Below are 16,629 nucleotides of genomic sequence, written 5' to 3' on the forward strand. Positions count from 1 at the left end.
TGTTCTTAAAAGTTGCTTAGTTTTATAGTTGAATATTTCATCTTCTGCCTGGTATTGTTATAATAGGCAATAAGGTTTGTGTACTGTTTTGCCTTGGCCTTCATTAGATGTTACAGTTTTGGGCCAACGCCTTTGGAGAGCAGTTGTGGGAAAGCAAATGAAACCTGATGGGAGTGTGGGGAATTTGAGCTGAGCAAGGATTTGAATAATATAAAAATAATCTGTATGCAAAAGCCTTATCATACAATTTTCATATTCATTAGAATATTGTTTTGGACATGTTCAGAATTTTAAACTATGCTGTGTTTTCAACAGCTAAATAGACACATTGATCCCAATTGTTAAAAGAAATTGCACAGTAAATACAAGCACTTTGTTCTATGTTTTGCACAGCCATCTACATACTCATCTCACATCAATATGAGCAATTCCATGTGATCTCCATTAAGCTAAAATACTTTTATAAGCTAACTATGAGCTAAAAATATGGGAACATTTGTCTTTTTTCTTCTGTATCTTTTTTTTTTTTCTTCTAAAAGAGTGCAAGGGACAAAAATACTCTTATAACTTATTTTCCTCAAGTTAGTGGGAACACTGGCTGTTTGTTCTCACTTTTAGAAATGCAGTCAGTGACAAGAAAATGCTGTTCTCAGAAAATTAGCTTTATTAAAAGTTCAGCTGGAAATGAGTGTAGTGTCCAAGCACTTTATATTTGATTAATGGCTAAAACTTTTAAATAATAAATGCCGTAAAATAATAAGAAACCATCATTTGCATAAAGAAAGAAAGAAAGAAAAAAAAAGAGCAAACTGAATAGCAATTAGGAATTTATGCTCACGCTATGTTACTCAGTTTTTCTTGATGGCTGGCTTTGTAAAGAATGTCCCATTTACCAGGTTGGGCCTCTGTTAATAGGGGCATCCTTTTTATGTGTGCTAAACCCAACACAGCATCAGCAGTACATAAATAGGGTGCTCTTCCCTTTTGGATATATATAACATATTAAGTTGACTTTGTGCAGTGTGAACAGGTCTGTACTACTGAGAATATGAATAATGTTAGTTTCTATAATTGCTAACATCTGGCTTTCCATAAATCTGTTAAATTACATGGAAGCCGAATTAGATTTCTGTGTCATAAGTAAAGCAATTACATGGAACTCTGTAGGCAATATGGCTTTATATTCATCTGTGAAATCCTTTTAGTTTTGAACTGTGAAAGCTACCCTTCTAATTTGCACTGTGATCCTGCTGCATACTATATATATGCTGCTCAAAAAGCCCTTAATACGGCAAATAAAATATTGGCAATTGAATATCACTTTGTGAAATCACCAAAAAGCGAATGCCGCAACTATGCCTTGATCTTCAACAAGAACAACCAAAGAAATGCAAGCCAAAGTCTATCAAAAAGAAAATAGGGTATTTTAAAGAATATTTTAAGCCTCACTGTAGCTGTTTGAATATAATGCATTTGATAACAGTTTAGTCCTACCTCTCTTCATGGCCTTTACCTTGTGTGACACTCTGGCACTTGTTAACCGATGAACAGTGAGTTTTAATTTCTCTTAGTGCAATCCCTTTTACACCACTGATAGTGGACCTTTCAAATTCTCAGTAGTGCTACAGTATGCATTAGAGCAATAATGTTCTTTTTTTTTGGTGATTAAGACCATCAAAGCAGCAAAATGCACCAATTTTAGGGAAGTCTGAGTGATGAGCAATTGAATCAAGCTATCAAGCCACTGGGAACATCTCTGACAAAGGACTGGCCCACAGCCCAGGAGTGAAGCCCTTCTGCGGTGTAATTGCCTTCTGGCTTCCCTTTTGGTCTGTGAGCAGAAAGGAGAACAGCAGTTTTCTCATGCCCTAAGCCCCAGACTGTTGTGCTGGCTGATTTTGCTTTTGATCAAACCCAAGGGGACTAAAATATTTCCAGTTGTTCCTGGAGTATTTGTGAACTGAAACCAGCAAGTTTAGTATCCAGGCCAGAGGAAATGTAGTGATTTGGTTGTTACAGATAATTCTCTCAATTAGCTGAAGGAAACTCTTAACATCTTTATTTAAGTTCTGGCTTTCTGAGGAGATGACTAGTGAATCCATGGCTCTCTACCCATGAGGTAGGGCAGCTAGCGGTGAGATCCCATTTAATTAGAGTTTAGGTAATTTTTCTTCTTTAATTCTACTGAATTTTAAAAATTGTTGTTTTAGAGAGGAATTAAAAGTACTCTTGGGTAGTACAGTGAAGAGTTATAAACTTCACCCTAGCAATAAAGGCACTTTAAATGGTAAGTGTGAGGATTCTTCCTTGTAGTTTCTGAATTTGTATAACACTCTTTTGGAATTTTCATGATGATAGAAATCCTCAGATACTTTTAAAGAACTGTCTTCTCTAGCCTTCTTCCCACTGTTTCTTATAGCTTTTATTATTAATGTGGCAACAAAAAAGTCCCATCGGTTTACTGGTATTTTATCTGGACAATCTGTCAATATATTAAGAGCAGTCCAAAATTATTTTCTGAAAGAAATACCTGCTTTCCACAACGTGTTTATAAAGCTCATGGCTTCACTGCAAGAAAAAGAATGCTGTATAAACTCCCTAGGTAAATCCATATTGCATAATTATATGTTATCCTCTAAAAGCAATTTTAATGGGGTACTGTAATTCACTTTTCTTCAGTGTATAATGATTTTCTTTTGTTGCTTCCTTCTTTGTGTCATTGCTAAATCATGGTTTTCCCACATAGCTTTATTCTAAGATTTTTTTGGTGTTGTTCTTGTAAGGTGCCCCTTTTTATTTTATCTTTTATTTTTAAATTCTCTTATACCTTCCAGCAACGGGAATAGGATGCAGTTGAGAGCGGTTAGTGTTGATTAAATTATGTTATTATTAATTATTAACTATTAATGTTATGAAAAATAGTGCCTTTCTGTTTTGTTGTGAAATCCAGAACAGAGAGTGGTCCAACAGACGGAAGGTAATTCTCTTCACTAGTTGCCAGTGACTTGAAAAACACTATACACCCTGTTCAAGTTCATCAGTGATATATAGTTGCACTAGTTCTGTCAGTCTCAGCTTTTATAATTAAGTCTGCTGGTGATAGTTTAAGAATTCTTGGTGGAATCAAAACAAACAGTAGATAAGTTTAGAAAATCAGCATTTAATATTTATCAAATACATATGGAAGATATCAGAAAGAAGGTACCCACCAGAAAGGCAGATCAGTAATACTTAATATAAAAATAACATTTACCCTGTGAAAACAAACGTCCAAAGCATTATAAATCTGCTGTCTTGCAGATATCGATGAGTGTGCCTTAAAGACCCACACCTGCTGGAATGACTCAGCCTGCGTGAACCTGGCAGGAGGGTTTGATTGCCTCTGTCCATCTGGACCATCTTGTACTGGAGACTGTCCCCACGAAGGTGGCTTCAAGCGGAATGGGCAGGTGTGGACCCTGAGGGAGGACAGATGCTCCGTTTGTTCCTGCAAGGTGAGATCCTGGTGTTCTGGATTTCAGGAGTTGTTTAATTCTCTGGGCTTATGTCAGACACCCCATATTGCAGTGCCACTGGCATTGGCAAAATGCTAGCATATGCCCAAAGCACTGAGGCAGAAGGTAAGCTCTGCTGAGGGGCACTGAAGTTGTGACTGGGAAATTTTTTGGGGACAGACATTTTTCCTATTGTGGAAAAGTGAACACAATTGAATAACGGCTAACCCCAGAGGACTTCTTCCATGTCGTCCTGTGTGCCAGAGGCACTCGGGGCATGCCTCCATGAGGATCTCACGTTGCCCTTTAACACAACTTTCAGGCAATCAGCACGCTTATTCTAGATGTTAAAAATGGTTTTCAATTTCTGTTTCATATGAATATGCATCTCTTAGGACAAGTACTGTATGTAGCCAACAGCAGCCCTCTTGATGGTGTTGCCCTTTAGTTGGAATACCTATCAATTAACTTGACATGATTCCAAGGTTGGAGGACTTAGCAGCAGGCACTAAATGGTGATAAACTTAAAAGACCATTTGACTCTTCTTTCTTCCTTTTCACTGTTTTAAAGAGGGACGCTGTCAGTGAAATCACTAGAATTTTAGAAAGGCACCAATCTGCAAAGTGGTTGATCTTTTGTGGCCACTTTGAGCTGGTATGTTCATAGCACTGGTATGCTTAGATACAGCAGGAATGCTATTGGCTCTTGCATCCGTAAAATGAAATTTTAGCCACTGTGAAAATCTGAACATAAAGAATGAGAAGTGGCCTATCTGTCCCCTGGTTGTGAGCTGCAGAAGCACTAGAGAGTTTGGAGAGGTGATGAGAGACAAGGTATTTTGAAGTTGAAAAGAAGCTGAAAGCCTCATCATTTCTGTATTGCAGTAGTGTATCAGAAGGGGAAATCAACACTTCAGGGTGAATAGAACCCACAAGCTGCAGTGCTGTTCGGGGCTCAAATGGGAATATATTCTTGTTAGTTGCTATATTTTTTTACTTCAAGTAGCTGTAAGTTCCCTAAAACTCCTCCCTTCAGAAGCTGAAATGTACAACTCCACTGAATACATATAAAGCTTTTATTGTAATCTTGGGGAACAGGCTGGCTTATGAAAGGATTTCCAGTCAATAGAATAAACAGTTTAATGTATGTGAAGACATCTGGTCTGCCTTTGCAGAGCTCTAACTATTAGTATTCCCATTTTAGATTGCTTATAATTTGTTTTCTTTGCCATTTCTCATTGCACTTATTTCTTATGTTGAATGCCCTTATTAGTATATGAAAATACACAAAATGATTAACTAATACATAGATATTTTAAAGTAAGCTTGGCAGTGTTTGTTGCTGTGACTCTTCCTTTATGTCTTCCTCATTTTCCTTTTTTTTTTTTTTCCTCTGTGAATTAACATTTGCATTTTATTTCACATCAGTAGCTGCCTTGTTTCAAGAGCCAAATTCTTTGCTATAGAACAGGGAAAACAAGGAGAGCTCTGTCTCCATCTTATCCAACCAGAAAGTAAAGTCTTCTCTCAGCATTTATTGAAATTGTTATTGAAACATATTTTATAGATTGTGGTAACTCCCAGTACACCAGACTTCTCAAACCTACTGCAGGGCTCTACTATTTTCATGTAGTTGCATGGAGGGCTGGTCCTGCTTGACCCTTTTGCAGCTTGCTGATTTTGGTGAGGGGAAGGGCAGAGTATGACTAAATCATTCCTTGTATTTCTTACTCTAACTTTGAAATGATCCTACCCACTTGTTTTCTCTTGGAGACAAATCAGTGTTTCAGCTTTAAAATTTTTTTTTTTTTTTTTAGCTTGTGTTTTGCTGTAGTTAATATAGAAAAGGCTAGATAGATGTATATTGTGCAGTGGCTGGAAGACATGGATCCTGTCTTGAAAATATTTTAACTTCAAATGGAAATCAAGTAGCATGCTTAACTTTGAAGTTCATTAAGTGATGCTATTTGTGGAGTAGAATGCTGTCAAATACAAGAAGTTATATTCCTTCAGTAGTATGCTGAAGCAGAGTTTCATTATGGAAGCACAAGGGATTATTCCAGTGTTCCATCACCCCAGTCTCTTCAAACTGTCTGCATTCACCTGAATGGGGACAAAGTTTACATAAACACAAACTCTTGAAACTTAATTAGCTGACTGTATAATTAATGCAATACCTTAAGTATATTCGGTACATCCTTTACAAGTATCTTCCTAAACTCTTGTGGATTTAATACACAAGACTGATAGAAATTTGAAGGGGAGTGGGTAGTTGTTTCCTTTTCCCAAGAGGGGGAAAAAAAAAGCCTGCTCTATGGTCTGGCTATATGTGGGCTTTTGAGTTTGTTGTCTAATTCAGATAAGCCTCCATTCCAATGTGAAAAAAATCTGGGGGGTAAGCACAGCACTGGGAATGGTGGGATGTGCACAGGTGAAGGGTGTTCCTGATGGTGAGAACAGTGAGGTGGTTTGGTTTGGTTTGGTTTTTGCGGGGTCTGAATTCTATCTGATCGGTTTTGGGGTTCTGTGGAAACTTGAGTCACCCTTTACATTGATTCTCTTGTGTGTCACTTTTTCCTTTGGTAAGAATAATTTTGTGTTCATGTCACTGATGCTTCTGAAACCTGTAGAACTGCTTCAGTGAGGAAGGCTGAGAGAGAGGTACTAACAAGATGCTATATGTAATTATCCCATCAAAATGAAATGAATTATTTTCTGTGTATTTCTCAGTTTTTGCTATCAGAAAAACAAAACAACGAAAAAAACAAAACAAAACAAAAAAACAACAACCAAAAACCACAATGCTAATATAGAACTGCAAAGACACAAGTAAGACGTAGCTTAAGAGGCTTTATGCCACTGCAGCATAGGGATAAAAATGTTTTTTGAAAGGCATGGAACTAATGAGGTTGTAGATAGAACACAGATGCTTAAATAATAGAGATTAGCAGTGTATTATTAGCAGTGTATTATGATTACCAAAAGGTCTCTGGCAAAATCATCAAGCTTTGTCAGTGCTCTGAAATACAGAGAGTGAAGGCAATGTAAAAGGTTAGCTGCTCCCCAGAGGTAACAGCACAGTAGCTTGGAGTAGCAAAGTACCAGCACCATCACCAGCTGAAAGGGGAATTTGAAAAATAATCTTGAAAGCTTGGAAAGTAAATTGGGCTCGGGCAGATAGGTTATTGCTAACCATTATTAATCAGCAATCCATTATGGAGAGGAGAGAGCCATAGTTGGTGGCATCAGGCTGCTGAGACACTTGGCCCAGCTCACCTGGAGCTGGTCAGCCAGGCGGAGCATTTGTGGTGGGATGCTCCTTGATGTCCTCCCTCAGGAAAGGGTGGAAGATACTTGTGCTTTTCTACCTGTGAGTACAGAGATTTGGTCATAACTTGGCAGCAGGGAAGATTTTTTTTTGTTTGTTTGTTTTTGTGGGTTTTATTATTCCCTGTGCTGCATCTGGACCTGTCCAGCAGGTGTGGGTAAGGAATTGGGCTGCAGGCCATCTTCCTTACTTTGTGATTTACTCAAACTGCTGAGTAGGGAAGCAAAGCTTTATTTATTACTATGGCTTCAGTGAGGAGTCAGCCACAAGTACGGAATCCTTAGTTATCTTAATTTGATGCAAAGCTGACTAAAGACTAAGACAGTCTAGCCTTATGCCCTTTGGCTAGGAAAAGCACTTGAGAACCATATTGAGCTAGCATGTTTTCTGCATTTCTGTAATTCTGTGTTCTCTTTAACTTTCCTTGTTAGGCGTAACAAGCCATTTTAATAATTCTTATAACAGAAAGCAATATGTTAATCAGTCCAAAAATGCTATGAAATGCATCAGTGATGCTGACTGACATGGTCATTATGAGTCAAAATGCATTCTTCAAAATACAAACAGAACACCCTTCTCCTATGCTATATGCTGAGGTTATGGCTTTTCTGTCTGCCTGTGGAAAAGACATCATGGACTGCCACGCTTCTTTTTAGTAATCACATTTTAAAAGCTTTGAGAGGAAGTAAATTTCCTTGTTTTGATAGGTAACCCTTTTTTTTTTTTGGTGGCAATGAAAAAGCATCTCCCACTTGGATCAGGTAGAGGTTTATAGATTCAGAACAAGGTTCTGATGACAATATGAAAAAAATCCATTGAAGTGAGAGCAATTTTGCAAATGTTACAACTGTGGTTCACTCCTCTCTCAACACTACCTTCAAATTGGCTACAGGTGATGTTTTGTTTGAATAAGGAATAATCCAATTATCTGCATTAAATGCAAAAGAATTTAATGTCAAAACTCTTCAATAATCTCCTCATTGTTAACTTTGATTTCAGTTCCAAGTCTACATGTGGCATATCAGTATGTTGGCTCACCTATAGTAAATGCTATAATTTCAAACACAATAGCTCCCCTAGTTTTCATAACTAGAATTAAAATCAATTTGCCTTTCTCTGATGCAAAGAGAATATATCCTTTTCTCTTTACTTGCTGAAGCAAATCTTCTGTTTATCTCACACAGTTATGTTTAATGTCCTTTAACAAAATGTGCCATCCAATACAGTAAGTAAATATTTAGCAAAATCATATTTTGGAGAGTCTGTGGAATATGGGCCCTCTTTAGTACATGAACAGAATTATAATGGGTGGTGATAGTTTGTACTCCATTTAGCTTTATGCTGGTGTACAGTAGGTCCAGATATGGAACAGAACCAGTTGTGAATTCAGAGTAAAGAACTATTAGTATCATTGTGATTTTGCTGCATGGTGCTCCTATGAATTTAAAGGGACCAACCTCATACCTTCCACGTATTTATTCAAGTTATTTTCTTCACAATTCCATAGTTAGTCAAAGTAAAGTTAAACAGATATTGCATGTACTAAAGAGGCTACTGGTTGGAGAGTTCCTTGGTGTAACTAATGAGAAAGAAGATTTTTTCACATTTCACCTGAGGTACTGATTTATTTTAAAATATTTATTTTCAATTAGTTGCAGACAGGAAAACACCACTCACATTCAGACAGCATTGAATCAATTGCACTGACAGAAACTGGGACAACACTGGTATTTGAGGTATTACAACTTACATGATCAAGTCCTTATGTTGGTAACATTTAATATGTTAAGAACTTGATATTTTCTGATATGTGAAAGACATGCTCTTTGATATGTACAGAGTGGGGCTTTTTTTGGGACACTGATCTGTTTTGCTTTCTGGTGGTTTGTGGTTGACAGTAGGGCAATGTGTCTTTGCAGGATGGGAGGATTTTCTGCCGGAGAACAGCCTGTGATTGCGAGAACCCCAGTGCTGATCTCTTCTGCTGCCCAGAGTGTGACACTCGCGTCACCAGCCAGTGCCTCGACCAAACGGGGCACAAGCTCTACCGCAGTGGGGACAACTGGACCTACAGCTGCCAGCAGTGCCGTTGCCTGGTATGGGTAAAGTGTTTTGGAGGGGAGCAAGAATAATGATTGTTGTTTTTAGCTAAATGTACTTGGAAGCAGGTTGTTTGCTCTCTCTTCACCTGCTTTTCAGGCTGAGGATGATACTAAAGCACTTACAGAGTACGCACCAAATGACAGAGTATGCACCAAATGACACACCACCAGTTTTCTTCCTACTGCTGAATAAGTAGGTCTAATGACTGAGAAGAAAAGCTTGACAAAAGCTTGGAAACCTTAATGCTATATTAACCTTTTTTTTTTTTTTTAAAGTGTTTGTCTACTTCTGACAACTTTTATAATGTCATCTTATCTTTAAATATTTTTTAAAGATTCTTTCACATGTGATGGATTTTGATGGAAGAGTTTCAGTTTTTAATTTTAAACCTGTCTTATCAAAATGGACAGGGCAATTTTCTTTTTTAATTCAGCAGAAGCTGAAAAAACAGAGTGACAGTGCCACATGGTGAATTAGAAAAGAAAAAGAAAAAAAAATAAAGAAAACCAAAATTACTAGACAAACATACAAAATAAAGAACATTCTTTTCTGATTAAGCACTGTAGATTATCTCCCTACAGCTTTAATTTTTGTACAGATATACTAATTAGTGCAGCAGTGAACTTCATTAAAATTATCAGTTTTCCATTTATAGCTGTCTGTATAACATTGTTTTTACGTGTGATATTAATCAAGAGGTGTCTGAGCATCAGGAAACAAATTACATTCAAAGCTAAGTTACTGTTAAGAGATAATTATCTGTAACATAGAGCAATAAGTATTGTATTTTGTATTCTCCTAAGGTGGTTTTTATGTTGGCAAAAGAACAGCAAGAAACATTGGCAGACAGCAGCAATGGCAAATATAAAATGTGAGGTGTTTTACAAAGGATGCTGAGTTTGTGGTCAGCATTTCTTTGCGTAATTTTATGATTAGGTTAACAGACATACAGAACTAAAAGACACCAATTCAGTAAATCCGTGCTATATCTATCTTTTTTTTTTTTAAGTTCCACTAAGTGGAAGATAACACGTATTGCAGGTATTGTTCTAACAACTCTTCTAGCATTTGACAGTAAAATAGCTTTTGACTGTTGCTAGTTAGATTATGTTCAGTGCTTCTCAAACATGCTAACTTAGGTATATTTGCATTGTTATTTTCCTGTTTAAACAGTTGCTGTGACTGCACGGAGATTTTATGTGCCCATAAGGGCATAAGTCTGCAAGGCCATCTCTGCAAAAATTGTAGGTTATGGAAAGTTATTGTAAACCAGTATTTAATGCTGTCTTTAAAAAACCCAAAGAACTCAAGTTCTCTTCCTATGGTGGTGTTTTTAGTCAAGAAACAAGCAAATGATACTCTGCTACATTTAGAAAACTTTCAGTATTTAAATATGCAGTTACATGATCAACCAGGCTGAGAAGCTGATCCATTAAATCTATTTCAATTCTGGCAAAATGAATGTTTTCCATTTGACTGGATGCAAAGTTAGCTAACAAATGGAAATGTATTCAGTGAGGTTTGTTTCAATTTCAAATTTTTTTGTTTCAAATTTTTACAGGAAGGGGAAGTGGACTGTTGGCCTCTTTTGTGCCCCAATCTAAACTGCGAGTACACAGCTATTTCAGAAGGAGAGTGCTGTCCCCACTGCGTCAGTGACCCCTGCCTGGCTGACAACATCACCTATGACATCAGGAAAACGTGTCTAGATGGCTATGGAATTACAAGACTTAGTGGTGCTGTATGGACCATGGTGGGATCTCCTTGTACAACCTGCAAATGCAAGGTACGATGGACAAGGTTGAATGGTAATGGAAATGATTGTTACTACATAAAAACAGGGTCATTTTCTGCCCTTGGAAGCTCATATTCAGATTGCTGTGAAGTGAAGCAGACCTGAGGGCAGAAAAAGTAGCATACCAAAAAATGTGTCTTATGTGGTCTGCAGGGTGGAAACAGAACAATCTGTGCTTGTTTTCTTCGAAATGTTGAGCACAGCTATGTAATATCCTAGCACAATTTACAGACATTCTGTTGGTGAGCCTTTCAGGCATTCTTAGTATGAAACTAGGCTAACATTTTAATAATTAATTCATGTGAATGATTATGAAAATGTCTTTTGCAGAACTGGTAAGCGGAGTCAAGAATACTAATACAAGTTTCACCAGCAAGTATACAAGTAGAAACCTCATATGAAGGCACTTCCATAAGAGAAGTGGGAGGGAAATGCCATAGTTTCTATTCCCTATTAGTTTCTATTCCATTGTCATGTATTTTGTCCAGGGAGAGAGCAAGGGCACACCTGCTTTATTTGCCACTCTCTGAGTAGATCAAAGAGGTCGCTGTGTAGGGAGTACTCTAACCCATAAGTATGTACATAATGAACACTGCCAATGCCAGCAGTTTTCCAGAGAAAGGGTAAAGGCAATTGTCTCTAAACAAGGCAGATAATGCAGAGCAGTGTGTGCCAGGAGGAGCTCCAGGCTAGCAAGCTCAGCCTCCACAAAGTGCCTGCTTTGGGGCTGCCCAAATGTAGGAGGGACCAGAACTTTAGAAAAATTATTTTCCAGCATTTTCTGGGAATTGTTTCAGGCATTGTTTCCCCAGCTGTTCTCCTGTCACAATGTATGCAGTGTGAACCTTGTGCCTGGATGCTGCACTTCCCCATTTACTGAGCTTACAGTTTGAAATTGTAACCTTTCTGGCATCTGGTCTGGTCCGCTAGGTTCTTGCCTGCTCCTGCCCTTTGCTACAGTTCACTGCCCTTCAGTTGTACATGAGTAAATGTTTTAGAGGCTGTGATATAAGCAGAAATGGCAAAACGGTCCAGATTAAAAAGTGCAATTTTCTGTGAAGTTATATTTGTATTTATACAGAGGTGATGCTGGTGATCCATAATATGGTGTCCCTCAGGAAAAAAAAAAAAAGTGAATTTCTAAGTGGTCAGGAAAAAGTATCTTAAGGTAGTTGTCACCAAAGCTAGTCACTGTGGACTTAAGGCTGTAGTAGATACATTCTGTTTACAAAGGACTAATAAAAACCAGATGACAGTATCCTGTTTGCTGCTATTTTCAGACTCCATGGAAGCTGAACCATGAATTTTGTGCTTTGTATCACTCTAAGTGAAAACTGATCTTCTCTTGCTTTTTAACAAAAATTAACAAACTGAATTATGAAAATACTGCTTTATATTACACAAAATATTCTTGTGTTCACTGTGGGAAACCAAGCTGTTGTTTCAGGGCTGTGAATTACGGAAGTTAGCTTTTCTGCCATTCTTCAGAGTTTTTCATATTGATTAAACCAAGAATCTGAAAGATGGGCATATTTCAGAAAAATTGAGAGCTTCCCAGTATGCACCAGATTAAAACTCTAACTTTCTTGCATGGGACAAACCAACTTGAATCATCTTTGTTGCTGTTGTACTGTGTTCTGTCATGAGGACCACTGAGTTGTTTACAACCAGATTTGTAGTTCAGGTTAGTTCTGTCTGTTGGCAGATACGGTCTGTACAGAGAGAAAAAGAACAGATAATTAGAGTGCTACTTAGAAAAGCAGCCTCCTTAAAAAGCCATCCCTGTTGGGATCTATGAGGACAACCTGGGATGATGGCTTAAGCAGGTGTTTTTTTGTGTGTGGTAGAATTACCTCTGCCAGCTACGATCTCCTTTGCTCTTTGTAGCTTGTTCTGCAGCAGTGATTGACACCTGCTTGTTTGTCTGTGCAGAATGGGAACGTCTGCTGCTCAGTGGATTTAGAGTGTCTCAACAATAATTGATGTACTTGAACTGGACCGTGCTGGGAGAGGAACACTGATGAAGTTAACATCTGCAATGAAGCCGTATGCGTTGGTGTTTTATACAACAGACAATTACCAAAGTCTCCGCATGAGGAAGATGTTTGGGAGTTGCCTTTGGGACCTATCACTATGCTCATCCTTGCTAGCCTTGTCCGGGTGACTTACAGTACAGCGCATATAAGTCAATGGTTGTTAAAAGTTTTCAGTGTTGTAAATTACACACTTTTCCTGTCAAGACATTTGCAAATATGTTTAAATTATTTCATAGGTAAACTAAAGCTGTATTTTTGTTTTAATTTGTGTATTGACAACATGATAGAATTCAGCTCTTCTTCCTTTGGATCTAGATTTTACAAACAAAACAGCCTGTTGTGGTTTTGTCCCATGATATCACATACTTAGTTCCAAGGTCCCTGTCAGATGTATTTATGAAAATATGTATGTATGTACAGTCAAATTGCATAGTACTTATATTTCACGTCTGTCCAACATTTTAAAACATTCAAAGGTATATTTGATTGGACAGAATGGAAGTAATCAAAGTCTGTCTTTAAAAAATATAAAAATAAATGCCATGAACTTAGTGAAATAGCAAAGAAGCACTTTCTTTTCCAAATGTGTGAAGCAGCAGCAAGACTCCTATAGCGAGAAATGGTACTAAAACTTAGCCTCACCATTTCAACACATGTTCAGAAAAGAACCATTAGTCTTTATCAGTGTTCTGTTTTGCAAGAGAAACTACAAATGCTGCAAAAGGGTATAATTCTTCTGAATTGTGCAACGATAAAACAGTCGGCCTTAAGATGAACTAATTTAAAATGACTAGGTTAGATTTTGCTGTCAGTTATAACATCATTGATTAGTTCAGAGTTTTTTCTTTTTTGTATTTACAGTAATAATGATGTCCACCATTCTCAGTTACTGCTACCATAATGACAAAGTGCAGAAGCAGCTCTACCAGTGGCACGCAGGACAGTAGATCTTAACGCTCGGTAAATCTCATTACCCAATTAACAGTTCAGAAACAAGTTTTCTCTTATTTTATGACATTTAAAAATATTTAGTTTTAAATTTACCATGCACACAGTGTCTTTTAATACATAAGTTTAGAAATAAAAATGAAAACTCTTAGCCCTATATTGAGGTTAGAGTTTAGACTCTCTTCAGCTTATGTCTATTCTTTTTTTTCATGAGGCTAGAAAGTTTGTGGCATTAGAACAAGAATATATTTCTATGACGATGGTACCTGCAGATTAACGTCACCTTTTTAATGTGCTGTTGTATTTTTTTCTGCTCATTTGTGTAGTGTTTTTTGCTTTTCATTTAATTAAGCACTGAGTATGTGGAAAAGAGTGCAGAAATAAGTATAGTGAATACAGTCTGGAAAGTCTATATTTGTGAGGTTTTCATCGTTTCATGCAGAAAAACTGAAACATAAATAAGAATGAAAAAATGAAAAAAAATGAAAAAAAATGAAATGAATATAAAATTAAAAAATCAAGTCTTTTAGATCAAGTACTATCATGTTTCTTATAAGGAGAAAAGTGGAAAAATATAAAAATGACTTGCTATCACTCAGATAATTTTATTCCATTTTTTTAAACATTACTTGTTTTATCTAACAGGTCTGTGTGGTAAAGTTAAATTTATTTTCTTAAAATACCCCATCATTTTCAGCTACTAATGTATTTGACTATATTTGCATTGCCCTAATGATTGTATAATAAGGGAAACAGTTGTGTTTTATATGATACTCAAAGGATGTTTGTAAATCATGTCAGCTCATTTTGTATATCACACTGTAAAACCCAATGGTAATTCAGTTGGATGAGATATCCAGTGGGCTGAGATATAAAGGGGAATGATTTAAAACTTGTGGGCATCTAAATAAACTCCTATGTACAGATAGCTTTCCTTTAGTTTTATTAACAGAAGTTTAAAACACTAATCACTGTCCTTTCCAGACCTGAATTCATTATGTTGCTAAAAGGAGAAGGAGTGTTTGCCTCGAGATGTATTATCATAATTGTAAGAAATACTTCATTTATACTTAGTAAGACAAAATCTTGTATTCCAGTCTGTCACATACCATGGATTTCTGAAGCTTTGTGAATGGGATTAATGACAGCACAGGGTTTCAAAATCATTCTTTTCCAATTTAACTCACAATAGTGAAGCCCTTTCATAAGATGGTTTCTGGAAGCTCCAGACCTTGTTACGATGGTATTCAACAGGAGCACAGAACTTTTTCACTGTGCATTCTGATTTTCTTCTAGAACCCAAACGCAGATTAATTCAACAACACCCTTTCAGAGCATTTTATACAACATTATGTCATTATCTTCAGAGTAGTATGGCTTGAATTGTTTACACAAAGTCAAGATATTGGCACAGGCTTCTTTGTTTATGTTGTATTTTAAGCAGTTACGCTGACAATGATGAATTTTTCCTTACGAAGCAACGTGATCACTAGCCACATAACATTTGCCTTTAGAGTACTCAGAAGATACAGCCTCAGCTCAAAGATCAGACTGAGGCACAAAATTTAATTCACTGTGTTCTTCTGTTACTAAGGTAAGAACTTTCAAAACCTCTTTCGAGAGGCCTTGATGAGGATCCCTAATCCCTATAAAACTATCAGCACTACAGTGAAAATGCTAAGAAATAGTGATGCTAGGAAATAGTGATGTTTATTGTATATAAGAGGTACAGTTATAGGAAACATAATTTCTGGAAATCTCTTTTTGAGATGATCCTTCTCTCTGCTCAGTAAAGAGCAATGGTATTAACATGAGGAGACCGCCACCAGACCTTCTGTGAATGGCAACTTCCCGCCAGTTAAGGGACTTGCTCCAAACTCTCACTATAGGTAGGTGGAATTTTGTAGCTGTTTAGCTTACTTATTTAGGAATAATGTAGCTTGTTTAGCCTACTTATTTAGGAATATTTCCACTGCATGTAACATTTCTGATGACAAAAACTGAGAAACAGAAAAGGAAATGTCTTTTCCTTCTCCTTTTGGTAAAAAGCTCAGCCTAGGGTACTAGACTAGGACATTGGATTGTGTCAGGCACCTCTTGTGAGGAAAGTGACCGCTCTGTTCTGCTCCTGGTGTTATTTGCAAACCCACCTGCTGAGACAAAGCAAGTGCACCTCTGTGTTCCAGTATGATGGCTTCTAGAGCCACATAACCACTCTAGTCACTATTTCAGACCAAAGAAAATCCAAAGTATTGCACAGAAATGCTAGTACCTCCCTGGTTCACAGGAGTGTGTGGGAGATTTATTAATGTCTCTTTATTGCCTCAGAGACCTAAATAACAACTGTCTTCCAGTAACATATTTTCTAAGAGGTAGCAGTTCTCAAGTACATGTATAATTGTGTAGAACGTTTGATTAATAATATCTTTCCAATCAGATTGCAATGACAAACAAAATATTTTGCGGTTTTGTTTTTTATTTGTTTTGTTTTTCTTCTGAGGCAAACAATAATGTTTTACAAAACCAAAGTTACAATGTCAGCAGTGATTACACAAGTAACGGAATAGATTGTAGCAGAATTAAGTCGTAACTCCTATGAGCAATATGGGAACGTCTCCTCACATCTAATGGTACTTACAGAATCATCACTAATGAGAGGATTTTAAAAGGGCCCCATGGTACAGATGGAAGTAAAATCTTAAGTGAGTGTTGTGATAAGACATAATTGTTTGAGGAACATATTCTGGTATCAGAAATAGATACCTGCCAACAAGCTACTGTTCCTCTTAAGGTAGAGCTTTGGAGCTCATACAGATTTAAACTGGTACAAGGAAGATAAAAATCAGGTTCTGATCTTTCTGCATCAAAACACCTGTAAGCAAAAAACTCGCAGCAGCATAAATTAGAAAAATAATAATAATATAA

General features: G+C 37.0%; 1 protein-coding gene across 4 annotated transcripts in view; it reads left to right on the forward strand.

The window, feature by feature from the left end:
- Positions 1 to 14,632, forward strand: part of NELL1 (neural EGFL like 1) — a 284,268-nt gene extending 269,636 nt beyond the window's left edge. For all 4 annotated transcript variants that reach the window (XM_068684942.1, XM_068684943.1, XM_068684941.1 and 1 more), the window contains 4 exons: positions 3,301 to 3,494; positions 8,742 to 8,918; positions 10,487 to 10,711; positions 12,653 to 14,632. In XM_068684942.1, the coding sequence (XP_068541043.1) occupies positions 3,301 to 3,494; positions 8,742 to 8,918; positions 10,487 to 10,711; positions 12,653 to 12,703 (647 nt within the window). In that variant the 3' untranslated portion in view covers positions 12,704 to 14,632. The remainder of the gene's footprint in view (positions 1 to 3,300; positions 3,495 to 8,741; positions 8,919 to 10,486; positions 10,712 to 12,652) is intronic.
- The last annotated feature ends 1,997 nt before the right edge of the window (positions 14,633 to 16,629 follow it).

This window comes from Anas acuta, chromosome 5 (assembly GCF_963932015.1).
Source record: "Anas acuta chromosome 5, bAnaAcu1.1, whole genome shotgun sequence".
In the NCBI taxonomy this organism is placed as follows: Eukaryota; Metazoa; Chordata; class Aves; order Anseriformes; family Anatidae; genus Anas; species Anas acuta.